This window comes from Lepus europaeus, chromosome 3 (assembly GCF_033115175.1).
Source record: "Lepus europaeus isolate LE1 chromosome 3, mLepTim1.pri, whole genome shotgun sequence".
Classification (NCBI taxonomy): Eukaryota; Metazoa; Chordata; class Mammalia; order Lagomorpha; family Leporidae; genus Lepus; species Lepus europaeus.
In genome coordinates this window covers 18,739,153-18,761,796 of record NC_084829.1, presented here as the reverse complement: position 1 = coordinate 18,761,796, position 22,644 = coordinate 18,739,153, and the positions used below count along the sequence as shown (strand labels likewise).

The window sequence follows — 22,644 nt, the reverse complement described above, 5'->3', positions numbered from 1 at the left end:
CTAACCTAAAATTCACATGGAATGTCAAGGGACCTGAATAGCCAAAAGAATCTTGAGAAAGAATAACAAAATGGAAGAATTATATTCCTTGATTTCAAAACTTTCTACAGAATTGAGATAATCAAAACCAATATGATACAGGCATTACAACAAAATAGAAAAGAGTCCAGAAATTAACTCACACAGTTCATCTCATTTCTGCCAAGCCTATTCAATGGGAAAAGGAATCTTTACAACATATGATGCAGAGAAATTGGATATTCACGCGCAAAAGAAGGTTGATGGGTCTTTACTAGCACCATATAAAAAATCAACTCAAAATTGATCATAGACCTACATATGAGACCCAAAACCATAAAATTGAGAGAAAAACATAGGACAAGAGCTTTACAACAATGGATTTGTCAGTGGTTATTAGAAATGAAGAATTCAGTGAGTGAAGAATACAGTTTAGGGCCAGTGCTGTGACATAGTGGGTGAAGCCGCCACCTGCAGTGCTGGCATCCTATATGGGCATCGGTTCAAATCCCAGCTGCTCCACTTCAGATCCAGCTCTCTGCTATGGCCTGGGAAAGCAATCAAACATGGCCCAAGTCCTTGGGCCCCTGCACCCACATGGGAGACCCGGAGAAAGCTCCTGGCTTCTGGCTTCAGATCAGCACAGCTCCAGTCATTGCGGCCAACTGGGGAGTGAACCGTGAATGAAAGACCTCTCTCTCTCTCTGCCTCTCCTTCTTTCTCTGTGTAACTCCAACTTTCAAGTAAATAAATAAATCTCTTTTTAAAAAAAGAATACAGTTTAAATCTTAACAACAGACTAGATCAATCAGTAGAAAAAATAGCTGATCTTTCTGTATATAAAGATAATTGAAAATGAATCTTGATGTGAATGGGATGGGAGAGGGAGCAGGAGATGGGATGGTTGCGGGTGGGAGGGAGGTTATGAGGGGAAAAAGCCGCTATAATCCAAAAGTTGTACTTTGGAAATTTATATTTATTAAATAAAAGTTTTTAAAAAAGAAAAAATAGCTGATCTCAAAGACAAATCTAAAGAATCTTAGTTGGACTGGAAAAAAAAGAATTGAAAAGAACAAAAAAATGTAATTATTGACCTCTGGTCTATCATAAAAAAAAATCAATTTTCAAGTTTTCAGAGTTCCTAAAAAAATGGAAAAAAAGAGTGGCTTAGAAAACCTATTCAATGAAAATGTCCCCAATTTGAAGAACCATATATACTCCAAATATAGGAAGTCTACAGGACCCCAATAGACATGAACAGAAAAAAAAAAATTCACCACAACGCATTATAGTCAACCTTTCAAAAGTGCAACACCAAAGAAAGAATTCTAAAATTCACAAGAGCAAAGTGCCGGGTCACTATTAAAGGAACTCCCATTCAATCAACAGCAGATTTCTCAACAGAAACCAAAGATAGGCCAGGATGGAATAGACAGATATAGTCCAAGTACCAGAATACCTTACCCATTGAAGGTATCCTCAAACAAAGAAGAAATAAAGGACTTTATCACCACCTGACCAGGCTTAGATGACACTTAAGGGTGTCATACATACAGAAACAAGGAAATAAATAAATAAAAATCTGTGAAAGTATAAAATCTATTTAAAATGCAGAACATATTCAAAAACAGACCAAGGGAATCATAAATTAACAATGGCAGGACTGAAGTCATTAATTATCAGTAGAGCCTTGAATGTAAATAGACCAAATTCTCCTAATTAAAAACCAAAAATGAATGGATTTTATAAAGAGGAAAAAAAAAAGACTCAACAATTTGTTACCTCCGAGAAATTCAGTTCACCAATAAAGACACACACAGGATAAAAGTGAATAAACAAAAAAATATATTCCATGCAAATAGAAATCAAAAGTAAGCAGGAATAGCTACATGTACATAAGTCAAAATAAACTTTAAGGCAAAAACTATGAAAAGAGACAAACTAAAGTTACCATACAATAACCAAGGGGTCAATTCAAGTCAATTCAGCAAAAAGATATGACCATTATGAGTATATATCTAATGCCACAGCATCCAGTTTTATAAAACAAATGTTATTAGATCTAAAAGAAGACATAAGCTCTAATACAATAATACTGAGAGACTTCACACTCCATTTTCATCAATGTCATTCAGACAAAACAAAAAATCAGAGCTCATTTAAACTGTAGACCAGGCCGGTGCCGTGGCTCACTAGGCTAATCCTTCGCCTAGCGGTGCCGGCATTCTAGTCCCAGTCGGGGCGCTGGATTCTGTCCCAGGTGCCCCTCTTCCAGGCCAGCTCTCTGCTGTGGCCAGGGAGTGCAGTGGAGGATGGCCCAAGTGCTTGGGCCCTGCACCCCATGGGAGACCAGGAGAAGCACCTGGCTCCTGCCTTTGGATCAGTGCGGTGCGCCGGCCACAGCGTGCCAGCCGCGGCGGCCATTGGAGGGTGAACCAACGGCAAAGGAAAACCTTTCTCTCTGTCTCTCTCTCTCACTGTCCACTCTGCCTGTCAAAAAAAATAATAAACTGTAGACCAAATGACCTACCAGACATTTATAGAACACTCCATCCCACAGCTCAAGAATACACATTCTTTTCATCAGCACATGGAACATTCTCTAGGAAAGACCATACACTAGACCACAAAATGAGTCTCAACAAATTAAAAAATAACTGAAATCATGTCACATGTCTCTTCTGATTACAATAGAATAAAACTGGAAATTAGTAACAAAAGAAACTCTAAAAAATGTACAAATCTATGGAGACTAAGTAACGTGCTCCTGATGAAGAAATAAAATTTACAATTCCATGAAAATGGAAACACAGAACAGAACAGTATATGAAAACTTGTCAAGTACATTAAATAAAAAGTTTTTTTTAAAAAAAAAAAAGAAAAAGAAAACTTGTAAGGTACAAAAAAAGCAGTACTAACAGGAAAATTTACAATAATAAGTACCTAATGAAGGAAAAAAAGATATAAAATAGTAATAAAATATAAAATAAATAACAGTAGGAAAGCTCCTCAAAAACCCAAAGTAGATCTACCATATAACCCAGCTATCCTACTTCTGGGTATATATCCAAAAGAAATGAAGCCACATATGAAAGAGATACCTGCACTTCTGTGTTTATTGCAGCACTATTCACAAATGTATGGAATCAACCTACATGTCCATCAATGCATGAACTGATCAAGAAACATATGGTATGCATACAACATGAAATATTATTCAGGCATAAAAAGAACGAAATCCTGTTACCTATAACAAAACAGATGGAACCGGAGGTCAATATGCTAAGTAAAATCAGACACACACAAAGATAAATTTTCTCATACACAAAGGCACATTTTTTTTTCATATGTGAAGCTAACATTTTTTTCAAAAAATGCACATGCCATACTATTTGGTGTGTGTGTGTATAAAATATTGCCTTCACTATTTCACACCCCTTTCATAATGATGTACCCTTCTTTCCTCACTGAATGATCTTTATCTTGAATTCACATTGTGACATTCCTATATCCATCCCTACTCTGTGTTTATATTTCCCTAGTGTATATTTAATTCTCAAACTTTCCCAATTTTTTGTTTGGATATATCTCTTACATATGGCATATAGTTGAGGTTTATTTTGGAGCCCATTCTAAAAATCATTTTATCTTCATAAAAATTTATTTTTATTTAAAAAGATTTTTAAATGGGACCAGAATTGTGGTATAACAGGTTAAGCTTCTGCCTGTGGCGCTGGCATCCATATGGGCACCAGTCCCGGCTGCTCCACTTCCTATCCAGCTCCCTGTTAATGTGCCTGGGAAAGCAGCAGAAGTTAGCCCAAATCCTTGGGTCCCTGCACCCCATGGGAGACATGGAGAAGCACCTGGCTCCTGGCTTCGGATCAGCGCTGTGTGCCCACAGCGCGCTGGCCACGGCGGCCATTGGAGGGTGAACAAACGGCAAAGGAAGACCTTTCTCTCTGTCTCTCTCTCTCTCACTGTCCACTCTGCCTGTCAAAAAAAAAAAAAAAAGAAGAAGAAGAAGAAGAAGTGGAGCAGCCAGGACTAGAACCAGCGCCCATATGGGATGCCAGCACTTCAGGCCAGGGCTTTAAGCCACAGCACCAGCCCCTCAGGTTTTCAAGATGAGTTACACAAATTGATGGTAGTGATGGTTTTGCCACATCATAAATGTGTTTAATATCACTGAAGTGTATGCACACTTAAAAATGGTTAAAATGGTAAAGTTTACATTATGTGTCCTTTATGCTCAAAAATAAATTAAAAATATAGGCAATGTTTTGAGCCAAACACTATGTTTCTGCATGACAGAAGAGCAAGGTCTTCCAGGGAGCACAGGAAGAGCCAGTACCAGGAAACCAAGGGGCTTTCTCTGCTAAGACAACACAACCAAGAGGGGACTTCTGAGAACACAGCATACAGAACCAGCTCACAGAAAACACTGTGGGGTGCTCCCCACCAACAGGCAAGAAACGGACAGGATAGGACCAGGGTCTCAGTCTGAGAGATCCCAAGTTGCTTTTCTGGGGATTTAGTGGGACTTGTGGGACCTGAGAGACCATTCACTTGTTTGTGCCCAGCATCACTCTGAGTGCCAGGAGTTTGGAGAGATATGCCCAGTCTCTGGCATCAAGGAGCTCAGAGCACCGTGGGCAGGAAAGATGCACAGAAGAGTCAAGCCATGAAGTAACAGGAGCACAGGAGCAGTTTGTTAGTTAGCTTCACATTCCTGCAGCTGAAATACTTGGGAGGCACTTCTTATTTCAGTTTTACAGTTTGGGAGGTTCACAGTCCAAGATCCAGTGGCCCCATTGGTTTAGGCACCTGATGAAGTTGGTGCAGAGTAGACAGACAGTCACATGGCAAACCAGGAAGCAGACAGACAGGAAGTACACTCTTCATATGTAGCCAACACTCTCATGAGAACTACCTTCCAAGAACAAATCCCCAGTGACCTCAAGACCTCCCAGTAGACCTATTTCCCAGATGCCCGAATTGTATCAAGCCTGCACCATTGGTCCATCAACCCATTAATTTATAATGAATGACTTTGGGGGTTAAATATCTGCATGAGGAACCCAGTGAATTAACCTGCAGCCTGAGACACCAGTATCCCCTATCAGAGCTCCAATTAGAGTTCTGGCTGCTCCCCTTCCAATCCAGCTCTCTAATGAGCCTGGGAATGAAGTAAAGATGGCCCAAGTGCTTTGGCCACTACCATCCATGTAGGAAACCAGGATGGAGTTCCAGGCTCCTGGCCTAGCCCTAGCTGTCATGGTCATTTGGAAAGAGAACCAATGGATGGAAGATACCTCTCTCTCTCTCTCTCTCTCTCTCTCTCTCTCTCTCTCTCTCTTTCTCTCTCTCCATCTCCTCCTTTCAAATATATAAAACAAATCTTCATTAAAAATCTGCATGAGGTTATGGAGCCAGATCATGTTTAACGCTTAACAAGCAGTATCAGGATGCAGCCACAACAAGGGGCAGGTGGGTGGCTCAGACTTGTAAAACGCAGTTTCCACTGAGTTTGTGGTGGGAGCAACAGGCCAGGCAGGAGGGCAGATGGAAGCGCAAACACTGAGCAGCTCCTAGGCCAGTGCTCAGACATCTATAACTTCGTACAATCCTATTAGCCTGTAAGACACATTTCTTTACTCACTACACAAATAAGAGAAATGTGAAACCATACCCCACTTCCATTGTCACATGGCAGGTGAACAGTAGGACAAGGGCCCCAGGCATTCCCACCCCCAAAGCTCTGACACCCTTCCTTAAATAAACACAGAGATTTGCTACTTCATCATGTCACTGTTACAGGGACATGTGTATGTATAGCCAATGGCCAGAAAATGGGACATCTACAGGAGACAGTATCACTTTTACTGTTGAAAAATTTATTGACCTGGAAAAGCAGTTGTGAGCTTCTAGCAAAGACATTTCTTCCGATGGGGATGAACAGAACATCACAGATGTTCCTCTATTCTGACCAGGTTACATCCCGCTAAATCCACTGTGGGCTGAACATACTAGAAGCTGCACATGTGTTGAAGGCACCTGATCTCGCACATATCCTGTCTCAGCAGTATAGCACACTGCTGGGCGTCAGCTGTTCCCTCACATGGCTGCAGGGAGCTGTGCTTGCTTTGACTGCTGAGCGTCACCAGAGATCAGATGCAAAGTTCTACCCAGAGAAAAGACCCAAATTCACAATTCCAAGTATGGTTTCTACTGAATGTACACATGGGATGTGCACCATTGTAAACTCAAAAATCTTAAGTCACACTTCCATGAGCAACAGCAGTCTCTACTAGGATTGTGAGTACATGAAGCATAACAAAAACGCAGAAACACCTCATCTTTTTATTTTTAAGTGACAGGGACAAATCTTCCATTTGCTGGCTCACTCACCAGATGGCCACAACAACCAGGGCTGGACAAGGCCAAAGCCAGAAGGCAGGAACTCCATCTGGGTCTCCCACATGGGTGGAAGGGTCCCAAGCACTTGGGCCATCTCCCATTGCCTTCCCAGGTTCATTAGCAGGAAGCTGGATGGAAATTGGAACAGCCAGGACTTGAACTTGTGCTCTAATACAGGATGCCGGCATTGCAAGCAGCAGCTCAATCCGCTGTACCGCAATCCCAGCCCCTACAGCAGATCTCTTTATAAATTATCTCTGGGGGCCGGTGCTGTGGCCTTGTAGGTTAAGCTTCCACCTGTAGTGCCGGCATACCATATGGGTGCCAGCCAGTTCGAATCCCAGCTGATCCTCTTCCAATCCAGTTCCCTGTTAATGGCCTGAGAAAGCAGTAGAAGATGGCCCAAGTGCTTGGGGCCCCTGCACCACATGAGAGACCTGGAAGAAGCTCCTGGCTTCAGGTCAGCCCAGTTCTGGCCATTGCAACTATTTCAGGAGTGAACCAGCATATGGAAGACCTCTCTGTGTGTGTGTCTATCCCTCTCTTTCTTCCTCTCTCTCTCTCTCTAACTCTGCCTCTCAAATAAATAAATCTTTAAAAAAATTATCTCTGAAAGTTAGATAATCGTCAAGCAGTCTCCTAGAAATTGTTTTGATCTTTACTATGCCTAAAATAGCTTATTCAAAACAACTTTCTTTTGGTTTTATGCAGCATTTCTTAATAAAAATTTTTAAAAACTTATAATTGACTAATTGTTTAGGAATCTAGGTACAGTCCTCTCTGAGAATATATTACAAGTACTTGGTAAAGGCTATTAAAATGACCACTTGTAAGTGAGGAAAAAAAGTTTTCCTTTTCTGACACCTGGATTTATGCCTAAGAGTTGCAAGATAACATTGTGGCTTGTTTTGTTTTGTTTTCTGTGTCTTAGTCTTACCTCTCTCTCTACCCCTAATTCCCAAGTACATATACTTTCTTTTGTCCTCCTTTTAATGCAAAGAGTTGGTATATACCCTAATCTTTTTTAAGAAAAGGACACCCAGCTCTAAATGGGAGTTCTGTTCTCACCACGCTCACCAACACTGCCAACAAGCAGCGCTACACTTCTGTGCCACTATTGCTAGTAGACTTTCCAGCACAGCTATTTGAGGAGTCATCAAGTGAAGACGCATCTGGTCGCCTCAACTTTAAGAAATACAAGATTATGGTGATCAAATATCAATTTGACCAATTTAAATAAGATACTAACTTTAGTTAAAAGACTTGTAATTCTTTAAAATACCCTGAGTCTGGAACAAAATTTATTATTACTACAATACTACAATTTAGGGCAAAAAAAAAAAATGCTGCTATGACAGATCTGTAATGAATAAATGAAAAGTGATGTGCTTTTTGGTATAATCTCCTTTGAAGTAGTCATTAAATTATTAAAGATGTTTCCAGTGTATACATCAATCAAATCATCCCTCGAAGGATCGCTGGGTTCTACACCCGCACACAGAAATAAAACCCATACCGTGGTGAGGGCCTGCTAGGGAGGAAGAGGCCCCGCCACTCAGAACGGACAACAACCCTGGCAGTGGGACTCACAAGGGAGAACTGACTCAGCAGAAGACTGCCTTCGCCCACTCCCTGAGGAAACCACTTCTCACATGGTCCCAGAGACTGGTGCACGCCTGGGAACATCTCTGGGAAGGACCAGGAGGACTCGGCGAGTGTCTGCTGGCATCTGTGATGGTAAGGCCAACCCCAGATGCAAAACGCACCGTGCAGGATAAGGAAGCAGTGCTGGTCTAGAGGAAAGAAAGGAGCCACTTCAGTCCCAGGCCAGTGGATCTACCTGACCAGGCCTGAGAGTCCCCCAGAGAATCTAAGGATGCAGCTAACGACCTCTCAGGCCTGCAGTAGGGAGCAAAGGAAGTCATGCACAGAAAACACCACTGGGCCGGCGCCGCGGCTCACGAGGCTAATTCTCCGCCTTGCGGCGCCGGCAGCCCGGGTTCTAGTCCCGGTCAGGGCACCAGATTCTGTCCCGGTTGCCCCTCTTCCAGGCCAGCTCTCTGCTGTGGCCCAGGAGTGCAGTGGAGGATGGCCCAAGTGCTTGGGCCCTGCACCCCATGGGAGACCAGGAGAAGCACCTGGCTCCTGGCTTTGGATCAGTGCAGTGCGCCAGCCGTGGCGGCCATTGGAGGGTGAATCAACGGCAAAGGAAGACCTTTTTCTCTGTCTCTCTCTCTCTCTCTCTCACTGTCCTGTCAAAAAAAAAAAAAAAAAAGAAGAAGAAGAAAACGCCACTGGAAACTCAACAGGCTCCATACGTGTTTTTTTCAGGCCACTGATGGACAGAGGTAAGAAGTGGCATGATGAGAACTGTAGCACAGGTTTGCTCTAATGGAATTATTATCTGGCAAGCCACATAGAGCAGTTTCCCTTCCTAATCTTGTTCACGTGGCAAAACAGTAATGCCAAGACACTTAGCGACTGTCTTGCCCTGATCAGTTAACTCAGCAAAAATACAGCCTGATGTTCGACTTCTGGTTCATTGAGATGCTTAGTCTGATTTACATGAACCAATCACCCTCAGGCCTAGTTACATTTACTCTTTGCTTCTAAGTTCCCTAGCACACATTTTTCACTACAGATTTAACATCCAGTCAATAGCTTTGATTTGCTTGCTCCTGAACTGCTATCTACTTTCCCAGAGAACACAAATATGCTCACAAGATCCTTAACAAGGATGACTTCATAAATTAGTACACGCACCTGAGTGACAGGGATGACAGGTTGGCAGTAGCCATCTGTCAATCGTGCCAGACATTAGAGAGCACACTATGCTTCTGAAAGCCCTTTCAAACATGGCTTCTCACGTCATCTTCCCACACCGTAGGCAGGTGTAACTGCTGTGGTGGAGAAGTGCGTCAGAGAAAGAATCAAGCAACTTGCCAGGGCTCCCATGGCCAGTGGGACACACTGTCTTTCATCTGCATCATAAAAAACAAATCAATAGACACATACAAGTTCCCACTGAAAGACAGTGGCCTTGGGGGTTCTAAAACCTGGGCATAACAGTAACCAGGAACTCAGATAAGACCCAGCCCTACATATGAGTAATGTATTAACACAGCAGAGGGACTGGGCCCAGAGGGGGCCCCATGCCTCTGTTTCCTCCCTCTCACTCATGGCTCAACCACGTTTCTAACAGTCACGGACTCAAAAGGCTGACCCGGCTCCCCGAATATTGCCCCTCTGCTCTGTTGGGACTGATTTACCAGCACTGAATCGGGGACAAATCCCACTTTCTCACTGCTTGGGGCTCAATTCTGTCCCCTTCCCACTCTGGCTGAATTCACATATGGAAGTCTCAGCCCAGCACCTCAGAACGCCACTGTGTCTGGAGACGCGGTCTTTAAGGAGGTAACGAAATCAAGACAAGACCAAAATGGCTGGTGTCGTCATAGGGGAAGAGGAGATCTGGACACAGACACCCATGGGAGACCAAGGAGACACCCACCTTGCCAACTGCTGGGTCACAGACTCCCAGCTTCCAGGACTGCAGGACACGGAATTCTGGCAAACAAGGCACTATCCAATCACCAGCCTCCCCGCGCCCCCACCAAGATCATCTTAGTGTTCTTTCCCCTCCATTGCAGTCGTGCTCTCTCTCATCCCCCTCATGTTCCAAAAGGGAAGTTCGCTCCTTGACAAAGGAAGGAGGCCTGGCTCCTTGCTGTAGCAGGGAAGGGAGGCCCAGCCCAGCCTGAGTCCCCTCTCGTACCACACCCTAGTTCACACTGTACCTGCGTCTTCACCCAGAATGCATGGACTCCATACTGTTCCTGCATCTTCACCCGGAATGCATGGACTCCGGCTGTCGGAGCCACCCCATCCACCCACCCACCATGCCAGCAAACCATCCTGGCTCCCTCAGCCACCCCTTACCTGTGACTACAGTCAACGCTCTAATCACAGGTGCAGTTATTCTCCATGTGTGATGTGAAAATAGTGAACAGAAGTGGTCATTGCACAGATGCCACTAAAAATACTTGGGATGATTACAGGAAAGGAGGAAACATCCGCGTTGGCTCCATGGAGCTCCCTGGGCAGCTCCAGAAGCACAGGAATGACCATGTGAGGACACGGCAAGGAGAAATGACACGCACACATACTTCCGACAGGTCAGCGTCAGCATGGTGCGTACCTTCTGGGAGGAACTGACGGCGGGGGAGGCTCCCATTACCCAGCATGCTCCAGGCCCCTGGAACTGCAGATCACGCACCTCAAGCATCCAATTGTATTTACACTCACCATGATTACTTAAGGAAAATACTGCTGCTCTTCCCAATGGCCGAAAGGGAAACCACAGCTGGGTAGGTGAACTTGCCCCAGATCCCACAAACACTGACAGAAGGTTTGAATTCCTTGTTGACCCTTGGGCTGCATTAACTGTTGCCCAAGACAATGAGTGTATGGAGTCAAGGAGTACCCTATTATCAACTCCGTGATGGTTATGGTCAGCCTAGCGTCCTCTATGCCAAGGCCAACTCATTACCCGGGGAGCTCGCTCAGTGCTCCCAGTTCCTCTGTGTCTCCACATGAGGTCCCCAGAGGATATGACACAGCAGGGTCAGAGACACTTCACTTCAAAAACATCATTTGTGGCTAAAAGTTCTCCTTGTTATAATGCCTTAAAACAATGCCTCTTTAAATAAAGGCAACACTCTTGTCTTAAAAATTATCAACTTATTGAAAGCTGGAAGAAACTAGAAGGGGCCAACTGTCAACAGAATACTTGGCCATACAGACAGTTCCACAAGACTGATTCCAATTACATCACCATGCCACTGATTATTAAGTAATGTCAAATAAAAGGAACACACCATTGCAAAGATCATAAAATAGAGATTTCCACTAATTGTACAGTCCTCTCGCCTAATATTTATGCCAAATTTTAGTTGATCTGTGACTAAGATTTTAAGAGAATCAGTTTTATACTTGAAACTTTTCTCTAAGAAACTTCAGGAATTCCTGCCCATGAGTAATTGTGTAACATTCATCTGCACAAAGCATGTTCATAGTTCCCTGGTGTCAGAAAAGGGCATTCATTCTACTTCCCCTTAAATACTCATTAAACTGACGTACAAAAGAGTACAAGGGGCCCAGCATTGCGGCACAGTGGGTTCAGCTGTTGCTCGCAAGGAAGCATCCCATATCAGAATGCTGGTTCAGGTCCCCACCTGCTCCACTTCCATTCCAGCTCCTTTCTAATGCACCTGGGAAAGCAGCAGAGGATGGCTCAAGTACTAGGCCCCTGCCACCCACATGGGAGACCAGGATGAAGTTCCTGGCTCCTGCTTTCAGCCTGATCCAGCTCAGGCTATTGCAGCCACTTGAGGAGTGAACCAGCAGATGGAAATCAATATATCCCACCTCTCTCTCTCTCTCTCTCTCTCTCTCCCCTCCTTCCCTCCTTCCCTGTTTCTCCCTCTATCACTTTGCCTTTCAAATAAATAGATAATTTTTTCAAAAAGGAGTAGAACAAAGATTGCACAAGTCACTTGAATTTAGGTGATTCCAGTCTTGCACCCTCTCTGGCACTGAGTCCAGAGTGCAGCTAGATTAAGGGCTGTGTTAAACATATATGTCCAACAGATAATTTGTATCCTTAAACAGAGAGGTTTTCTAAGAAAATCTGGACTTTGACCTTTTGAAAAGCACTTTTATTACAGATAATTACTTTAAATACTTACTAGAAAACCCACATTCGATTTTCCTCTTAACCCAACACCAGCATTAGCATTTTGCCGGAGTTTGCCTATATGTGTATCTTGCTATTTAGTTTGTAACTGGCATTCTGAGAAAATGGTAGATTTGTGTGGCAAAACAGCAGAGGTCTGGTAGCTATTATTCTGGCTACAACATCCTAGCAATGACAGCTCAGGGGACGGCACCAGCGTTCAGGTTGGCTAGAGAATATGCATACAATTACTGAGGTTAACTGGGGACTCCTGGGTGTTAAGGGGAAAGAAGATGGAATATGGAAATCACATGGAAATAGGCACGGAACAGCCGAAGCATCAGTTACTCGGAAGGTATTTCCATGGACAGACGGGACTGCCCAGATGAATTGCCCTTTGGCACTCACATCATGCCTCTGTCAGCAACAGCAGCACTGAAGACCAGCACCTGTGCAGACACTGAAGCTAGCGCCCAGCCCACCGCAGAAGTAAAAGCTCGCTCGCATGTCTTATGTTGACATCAGAACTCCTGAAGGACACATTTTGATGTGTACGACCTTTTCCATCTGAAATAACAGCCCAAGGTGGAGTTTTATAGCTGAGAGACCCTAACTAGCCCCCCAACTAGACCCCCATTCCCACCTATCCGTTCTCTCTCTCTGAAACGTACTGGATAGAGAAACGGGAGATCAGAACCAATAAAAATGAAAGGATTGCCTGACGTGCCCATTCCTGCATTTCAAATCGGGGGAAATATGTGGATTTGCTATAGGGTTTGAGATAGGTGTTTCCGTGCATTTTGTGTCCAAGTTCATGCAGAGAGGTTGAAAGTACAGAAGTTATCACACTCGTTTTTATTTCCGTTCCCATGGAAACTAAAACCATCTCCTACCCAAGTTGAATGAGGTGTTTTGAAATAATCAGTTTCAATTTTTCATGATAGCTAAGTACTGCTTTTTGTTTTCAGCTTTCAGAGGCTTATTTTCACAAGAAAGAAGGGTTCCTATGTGGTTGGAAGGCACAAAGACCTACAGAGAGAGTGGCTGTATTCAGAGACAGGACCCCGTAAATAAAGAAGTGGAGTGAAGCTTTATTCAACCCCCTGCTAGAAGCTGGCTCACATGGGTCCATTCAAGCCCCACAAGTTCCCAGGACATCCACATGAGAAACTGAAAACCTATGCTCCTACGGCATGGGCTGTTTAGTCATCATCCCCCTTCAATGTGTTCACTTTAGAAGTAAATGTCAGAGGAGGCACTTGCCACTTGGGATGCCTGCATCCCAAACTGGAGTGCTTGTGTCTGGCTCCTCTCCTGACTCTATATTCCTGCTGAAGCACATTCCAGGGGGCAGCAGGTGACGATTCAACAGGTTGGGTGCCTGCCACCCATATGGGAGACTTGGACTGAGTTCCCAGCTCTTGGCTTCAGCCTAGACCAGCTCCAACTACTGCAGAATATCTGGGTGGTGAACCAGTGGATGCACGCTCTCTCTCTCTCTCTCTCTCTGTCCTCCCTCCACCCCGTGTGTGTATGTCTGTGTCTCAAATAAATAAAATAAATTTAAAATTTTTTTAAAAAGAATTAAATGTTTATTTCCTTTATGTCTGAAATTCCCAAGGGCTACATTTTGACATATAACAACATTTACATCAATTGCACATCAATCTATAAACATGATGCCACAGAGAGCCCCACTGGTAGGGCACAGTGAGCGTCTCCGTTCTCTTCGGCTGTATGTGGTGAATCAGTGACTGAGGGGCTCTAACTGGGCCATGAGGAATGGTGGGTGGACACACGGCACTCAGCCCTTTCAGCTGAGGGAAGGCAGTGCAGGCTGACTGGCCCTCGACTCAGAGAGAATGTGATGCTGTTCACGGGGTAACTGGGAGTGCCCAGGCTCCCTGCTGCCTTCTTCAAGGTACACAGGGACAACAATCAGAGCCAACCCCCGAGCTCCGGACCCCGCCACCCATAGTCTGCCTGTCCCCACCGTGGGGTTGTTTCTTCAATGGCAAAGTAGCAAGTTTAGACCAGGTTCAATCGTGGTTGTAAACACTTTCTATTTCTGCTTAGTAAACACATTTCACTGAAGGTCATTTGGAGGCCAGGCTGGAGGAAGCAGCTTCCTATCTTTCTGTGTATTTTACTGCATATGAAAAAGTAAACACAAATGAGCTCCTGGTCTTGCTTGCCTTTCACAACAGAAGCCACAGGTGACTTTGACTCTCCATAGTAGGAGGTAGAATCAGTGACGAGACCAGGCCAGGGACCAGGGAACCAAACTGTGGCTACTCTGATGTCTGGGTATAGTCCCTGGACTGCAGAATCTTTAAATGGCTGTATAGTCTATGTGTGTGATGCCAATCAGGCCTTTTAAAAGGGTGCCCTGAGGTGGGTGGGCATTTGGCCTGGAAGCAAAGGCACTTGTTAGGAAACCTACGTCTCACGTCAGAGTTTCTGGGTTCAAAACCAGGCTCTGGCTCCTGCTTCCTGCTGTGACAGACCCTGGGAAGCAGCAGTGATGGTTCAAGAGGTTAGGTTCCTGCCACCCTCATGGGAGACCTGGATTGAGTTCCCAGCTCAGTCTCAGCCATTGTGAGCATTTCAGGAGTGAATGGGGGAAGGGGGGGTTCCCTCACCTCATCTCCCCTCCCACCCCCATTCTCTCTCTCTCATTCCCTCCATCCTTATTCCCTCTTCTCTCCCTCTGCCTCTTAAATAGAAAAACATACTTTTAAAAGTATCTTACTCTTATTAGACTCAAACCCTCCTCTAAGAAAACAGATCTGTCCTGGCCTCCCCAAGTGCATATGAGAACGTGAACATTCTTCATTTCCCCCATGGGTTTGGAAGCAGCCACCAGATCCATGATCATCAACTTGTCTCTAACCAATGAAGAGTCTGCACTTCATGACACAGGTCAGACTCTTAGCTGGAATGAGTCCATAATGCTCCACAGCACACACACACAAACACAAGCTAGATGCTCTAACTGAGGCTGCCAAGGATTATGAAGGGCCTGAGTTATACCCTCCTTGCAAGCAAACAGAACATTTTAGCCCGCCGCAGTTTCTAGGATTCTGGAAGAAGACGTGAGACTACTGGGCCAGAGACAAAGGACCTCCCAGCTCCCTGTAGCAGTATAGCCAGAAGAGCAGTTTTTGCTCCCAAGGCCCCATTCCTCTAAGGCAGGAGAAGGGGGCTATGTGACACACCATGTTCTACATGTGTGTAGAACACACCCGTGTTCTACATTTCACATGAAGAACCCCGGGCTTAGGGAACCCAAATCTCTTTTATACAAATATTTGTATTGTAGTAAAAGATACTTTAACACAAAATTCATCATTTAAGCCTGTCTTAAGTACACAATGATATGGTATCAAATGGTTTATGACAGGCAATAAACCAGCCTGAACTTTGCAGGAGATGGTATCTTTGTATCCTGGAGGATAAGCACACCTGGCCTTTGCCCCAGAGCAGGGCTTCTCAACCTCAGCACTGTTGACACCTTAGGATCATCATGTGCAGCTCAAGCCAGACAGCAGCACCCCTGCACACTACCCTCAAGATGCCAGACGGCCTCTCTGTTACCACAGCCAGAAGGATCCCCAGAAACTGCCAACCCTCCCCTTGGAAGTAGATCACTCCCAGTTGAGGACGACTATTCCAGAGGGAGCTAGTATCTCTCTCTCTCTCTCATTTTTTTAAGGATTTATTCATTTTATTTGAAAGGCAGAGTTACAGGGAGGCAGAGAGAGAGAGAGAGAGAGAGAAGAAAGAGAGAGAGAGAGAGAGAGAGGTCTTCCATCCACTGGTTCACTCCCCAGATGGCCACAATGGCCAGAGCTGCATTGATCCAAAGCCAGGAGACAGGAGCTTCTTCCAGGTCTCCCACACAGGTGCAGGGGCCCAAAAGATTTGGGCCATCTTCCACTACTTTTCCAGGCCATAGCAGAGAGCCAGATCGGAAGTGGAGCAGCTGGGACATGAACTGGCGCCCATATGGGATGCCAGCACTGCAGGCAGCGGCTTTACCGGCTATGCCACAGCACTGGCCCCACTAGTATCTCTTTCAATGCCATTCACTATACACACATACTTGAAAGGCCTGTCCAGGCTGTTCAAACCTGACCAAGTTCAGCTTTGCAGGGTTGATGAACAACGTGGCCAAACCACAGGTGACATTTACACACACACACACACACACACACACCCTTATTCATGGCCCTCAGATTAAAACCACAACATGGGTCATTGAGATGGCAGGAAGTTAACTCGCCAGCAGCCCAGGAGTCAGTGTGTGTAAGTGCCACTTATAGGTGAGCCAAGCAGTGCATGATGACAGCACTTCCTTTCTCATGCAGGGTATCTTTTCCTTCCGTGGTTCACATTGGGCTTTATTTTTCTACTGAATATTCTCCCCCACTTTGAAGTTAGACCTACATTCAAGTCCCACACAGGCGTTGGGAACACCTAGCCCATGAGACACATACGGCCCACAAAATCACTTGGTCTGGCCCTGCCAAAGTAACCATAGGCGGGACTTGAAATTCAATAAATCTGCAGCAGGCTGATTTTTAAGTCGATCATTTTGTGTGGTCTGCAGATGCTGTTATAAATATCCAAATGGCCCCTGACAGAAAATAAAAGGATCCCCATCCCTGAAAGAGGACAGCTATGGGCAAATTATTTCACCTATAGGAGCTGACTTTCCTTTGACACTTACACATAAAACGGGAATGATGAAGCCTATCTTACAGGGCTGCAGGTAATTAATAAATGCTAGCTATTGTTTGCAGCAGGTCACCACTGGGTGATGACCCCAGAGTTACCCCTCTTATAATGGACTCTGATTTCTCCACACCCTCACTCAGCTTCTCACGATGCCTAAGGTCACTGGACCATGAGGAGAATGCCACATAGGCACAGGGGGTCAAACAAACAAACGAGGCCATCCCAACTCTATGACCAGTGGAGTCAAAGAAGGAAGCTCCTTTTACTGCTTGGCTTTATTTCTTCCAGGCTGACATGAATTCTCTGATACCACCTGGCTTGGGCCAGTCTGTCCCTGGGCCACTTGCCGAGGCTTGCATTTTAATAAGCTAGCACTCACAAGTCAAATAAGACACGGAGCTCTGCAGACAGCATGCGAGGCTGCCCAAGTATTATCAGAGGGTGGCTCTCCCTTCTTTATGAACATCAAGCTTAGAAGGAATACCTGTCACAGATTCTGCAAGTTGTTAATAAGTGATTAATAGGGAAATTTCTGTTTTGCTAATAATCCTATGATCTTCTCTTGCTATCTGGCATTTTGACTTTGGAATCTAAATTAGTCTTGGTTTCCACAGCCATCAGGTGTTGCATACATGTGATGACCCCTCTTCTTGTCTTAAAACGTAATGTTTAATGATAGCTTTCACAAAAGACTTAAAATTCCATTTTCCATCAGGGGAAAAAAATAGCCACAACTGGAGTTTATGCAAAATTATTAGTTATGGCTAATCCTTGATAACAAATTGGATTTCTGAAATCGGTGTGATTTTTAGCACCTTGGGCTTTTCATCAGGAAGACGGTGCTTGTGGAAAATGCAAGCAGAATAATCAAACAGCAATGTCACTGCCACACTGTTAAGACAAATACAATTGAGAAGATCATTTATGGAATTTGCTGGATTGTGAAATTTGCTTTTAAAATAGGAAATATCATATAATAGGCAGAGGACAAGTGGCAATGCCTAGTGACTCCTCGATGTTCCTCTGAGTCTGAAATTAGCATTTCCCTCCTCACCTAAACTCCAATCCTGCACTTAGCACTGTAAGAACACTTACTGAATCACATTTTTAAAATATAACTGACTTTTATTCCTTGGATCATTTAGCCAGAATTAACATTACTCAGTCCCTTCTACAGGGACACACTCACAGACTCCAAAAAGTACAGTGTTCCACTAACCTAAGAAAGGAAATCAATATTCGCATAGCAAATATTTGAGTTGCATTTATATAAGCAATTCCATCATGAAAAACAAATTCCAACCACAACAATTTCAAGGACCGTAAAGGGGAAAATATCAAGCTTTTCTAAATTAAGTAGGTATTCTTTTTTCTACATAAAAATCCCAAGCCAGCACTCTTTTGTGTCAAACTTTCTCCATCTTTGCATCTCATACCTAACTGAACCCCATATTGCTCTTCAATGCTGTATTAAAGACATAACATTTTCCATATTTACAAGACTCAGTCCCGATGGCTGTTCCTTGTAGGAATACTAGGAAGAACTGGAGAGTGTTTTACTTTTTTGTTTTTGAAAGGGGGAGAAAGAGAGAGAGAGAGAGAGAGAGAGAGAAACAAATGAACATACTCCCAAGCACTGGTTCACTCTTCAAATGCCTGCAATGGCCAAGGCTGGAATAAGTAGAAGCCGGTATCCAAAAACTCAATCCAGGTCCCGCCTGTGGGTGGCAGGGACCCAACTACTTGAGCTATGGCTGATGCTTCCCAGGGTCTGCATTAACAGGAAGTTGGAATCGACAGTCACTGGGACTCCAACCCAGGTACTTCCATATTCTGTATGGGTCTTGGGAATCTTAATTGGCTTTCTACCCGCTAGGCTAAATGCCCACCCATGTTCGGTTCTCTTTAAGGTTTAGTCACATGGCACCTGAGAGGCGTTAACTAACACAGAGAAGCAGCCAGTAGCAGATAACACAAAACCAGAGAGGAAACAGTGAAGTAATTGTTGGTTTACATGCATGCTTGAAGGCAAGGGGGTTACCTGATCGACTGGAACCTCCACCTGAGTATCTTCATCCTCTTGGACTTCTGCTGCCCCCCGCATTTCAGACCTCTCTGCTCCAGCCTTGAAAATGCCTTCCTCTAGTACTGGAGACAAAACACACGGTGAAAATCAAAATTCAATTGCGACATCGTGTGGCTCAATGTTGACATTACATTACAGCAAAACACCTGATGACGATTTTTTTTTTTTTAAATAGGTAATTCTGACAGAATTTAGGCAGCCCCACCCTGCCCTCAACACCTGGGCCTTCAGTTCTTCTACCTGGGCACTGAGAAGAGATTCAGTAGCTGACCCAGCAGAACAGGTCTCTGTCCCAGGCCACGGCTCACCCCTACAGGTACCGATTTAACAGCACCACCTGAGCCAGGTACTTATATGGGAACAACTTCACAACTAGCACGTCGGTTCTCCCTCCTGTCCGTGAGATAACGATGACATGTGGGCTTTAGAATATTTCCTTTAATAATTTCCCTTTCCCGTGAGGATGGCAGACACTCCATACAATGTATTGGAAGAATTTTCTCTATTCAGAACCATGCAGAAAATAATTTTACTGCAATAAAACCATAGAGCTGACTTCCACATCTTGCGCGCACTCACACACACACACACACAATCAATGTCGCTTATTTTGCAGATTTCCACAAGGTCTTCACAACCTGTGATGCTAAATCCTTCACTATAAAATGTAATCTAAATCTCTTAAGACTTAGATTAAGCTCCTTCTACTTGCTGTTTGCTGGAAAGTGAGAAATGCTGTTTTCCATATTTGAAGTAGTTTTAATGTCTCCCCTCAGCCTTCCCGTCTCCAGGCCAAGTAATCAAAGAATCACAGAACCGTTTGTCATTCCGTCTATCCATTTGCCTCGAGACAGGTTTAATGCTGCAGCCATCCTCACAGATGTTTTCTCTGTGCAGTTTTGAAAGCTCCCAGGCACGGAGGCTGTACCTCCTTCCCTGGTAATCTATTGCAGCATCTGATTGCCCTTGCAGTGTAGAAATGTTTTATCTTTCGTTTTAAGCACCCCCCCCCCCTCTATTTCTCATGGAAGCTTGTTTTCCAGAGCACAATTATTTAACACATTTCACATAATACTATTTCATGTTGCCAAAGTTATGAAGGAACCCTTAATTAAATTAAAATGTCCTTTTACACTTGTGGAGGATCGATTCCATGTACGAGGTGATGTGTGCCAATGGGACAGCCTAAGATATGAAGGAGCTGACGACTCAAGGTGCTCGCGGTCCAGTGAGGAGGCCGATAAATACACCATCACTGAGGTGCGGGCAGGTGAGTGCCAGGACATGTAAGGGCTCCTGCACAATCAAATGGACACTGAGAACGTGCAACCAGGGGAGAAAAGAAGGGAAGGAGGGATGAAGGGAGGCGAAAATTAGGGCTGTCTGACATTCATCTGTATCTTCTGAAATCACCTTAAAAGGCAACAATCACAGTCGGACGCAAGACTCAATGGATTATGTTAGGACTTATGCACATGACTTTTTGGATGGCATTTTTGCATCCAAATGTTACACTTGCTTATTACAAAGGGAAATATATAGATACCAAAGGAATGTAGTCTTAGCACTAACATCCAATGAAATGTTTACCTATATCCAAGCAGAGCTATAAATGGTCAGATATGTTTTAGAATAACTATGTGAAGACTATGATCAGTAATAACAAATAAAATAAAACAGGAAGAGCACTGGAATGGAAAGCAGCATCCATAAGAACACAGACAAGTGGGAAGAGCTCAGCCCGGTGCCTAGAGACAGAGATCACACGGATACAAATGTGTGGCTCAGATGTGGGGGAGGGTTTGTTCATCAGTGAACCGAGATGTCTGGGCACTTAGGGGAAAAGGAAGCATAGAAAGGAATTCATAGGAATGAACAGTGCACAAAAAAAAAAGGACGAACAGCTGGAAAGTTACTTTGTGACAACAGAAAGCATGCTAGGATTTAAATTACAAGTGTCAGGTAAAATCAAAGGTAGAGTAGTTCTTTTTAGAGAAAAAAAATTTTAAATCACTTTTTATTATAAATTGTTTATATGATACATATGCATTTTAGAAAACTTGCGAAATGAAGAAAATCAACAATCTCCTGACCTTAGCCCAGCAGTAGACACCGTTAACATTGTGACAATTCTTCACCCCACTCCTAACACACACACACACACACATTCATAAAACTGGGATCTTGCTACATTAGCAATTTATAAGCCAATTTTTACTTTAAAATCACAACGTGAGCTTTTCCTATGTCATTAAATGTTACTTAAAAATATAATAAATTGTTCCAGGTGGAGATACCACACTCTAATGAATGGAAAACAATGAATAATGGAAAATAGGAGTTTTTAAATGAAGAGGGTAGATTTTATTCTGTGGGTTGTTGGGTAAATATGAGCATGTGTTAAAACCTACTGCATTACAATCACTCTGGGAAATGCAAATGGCCAATTTTTTCAGGCTGGGTCCCTTATGGACAGAGACCACAGAGACATGGGCTGTTGCCCTCCAAATGCACGCCCCATGCATGGGTCCTTGTTGCACAAGAGTAGACGTGGTGCACTGCACAGTGACTCTTCTGTGAACCTTTATTGAAAGGTAAGACAAAAAGCAAGTACCAGGTCACACCTCACACACATGGATTCCCCTCCTGTTCCACGGTCCCTATACCTGCCCCACCCTTCCCGCCCTTCCCCCAGAATTTAATTCTCCCTTCCCTCACCATCCCCGGGTCTGCTGGCATTCTAGTTTCCATACCATTAACTCACACATATCCTCAGCCTCTTCACTGAATGTTCCTTTTATTTCACTTTAAACGAAACCTCACCAATCCATGTTTCTGCCCATGCAGTGTCTTACATTTGAGTAACTTCAATATCCACATAATGAGACAGTCTACACTCTGGCCTGAACCTGTTGCCTCTTCAATTCCATTGACATTTCCTCAACCCCACCTTATCACACACAGGCAGTGACTTCAACTGCAGTCCATGGGCAATCAGGACCAAAGAACTTACAGGTGATGGTAGCACTGTGGTATGTCATGTCTCATGCCTCCACCTCCCATATCCAGCACACTGACTCCACCCTTCTCCTACGTGGCTGCCTGTTGGAGTCCTACTCATGGTCCATATCCTATCAAGGTCTCTATAAGAATCACTTTAAATATTAACCCCTACCCCACAAGCAACAGAACTAATAGCTCCCTCCTCTTTATCACATATACTTTTTTTATCCTTGAACCGAGCTTACTTTTATCAACTTCCTTTCCCAGTTCTGCTTCCTCCCATTGGACCACAAGTTGAGGAGAAGAGGAAGAACGTAAGACCACAACTCTTGTGTTTGCGAGCCCTATGCCCAGCACAAAGTCAGCAAAACCACTAAACTGAAAACAATACAAAGCGTTATATAAACATCAAGCTTTTGGTGTTGCCTAGAACTATTATTTGTAATAGAATTTGTATGTATATAGGCCCTGGATCAAGATCCAAGGTCTATATCAGTGCCAAGATCAGTGGGACAATGTGAATGTTCAAAAGTAAATCAGGCCTTAAGTGAGAAAATTAAGATGACTTCACATGAAAGAATTGGCAAAATGACCAAACTACAATGGGCAAGAATTTGAATGTTATAACAAGAATGTGTTTCCC

The 22,644-nt window shown here is 44.0% G+C and overlaps 1 protein-coding gene across 1 annotated transcript in view; it reads right to left on the bottom strand.

Annotated features, from left to right (window-relative positions):
- Positions 1-22,644, bottom strand: part of DCDC2 (doublecortin domain containing 2) — a 167,671-nt gene that overhangs the window by 7,949 nt on the left and 137,078 nt on the right. The window contains exon 8 of the mRNA XM_062187362.1: positions 18,954-19,054. Within this exon, the coding sequence (XP_062043346.1) occupies positions 18,954-19,054 (101 nt within the window). The remainder of the gene's footprint in view (positions 1-18,953; positions 19,055-22,644) is intronic.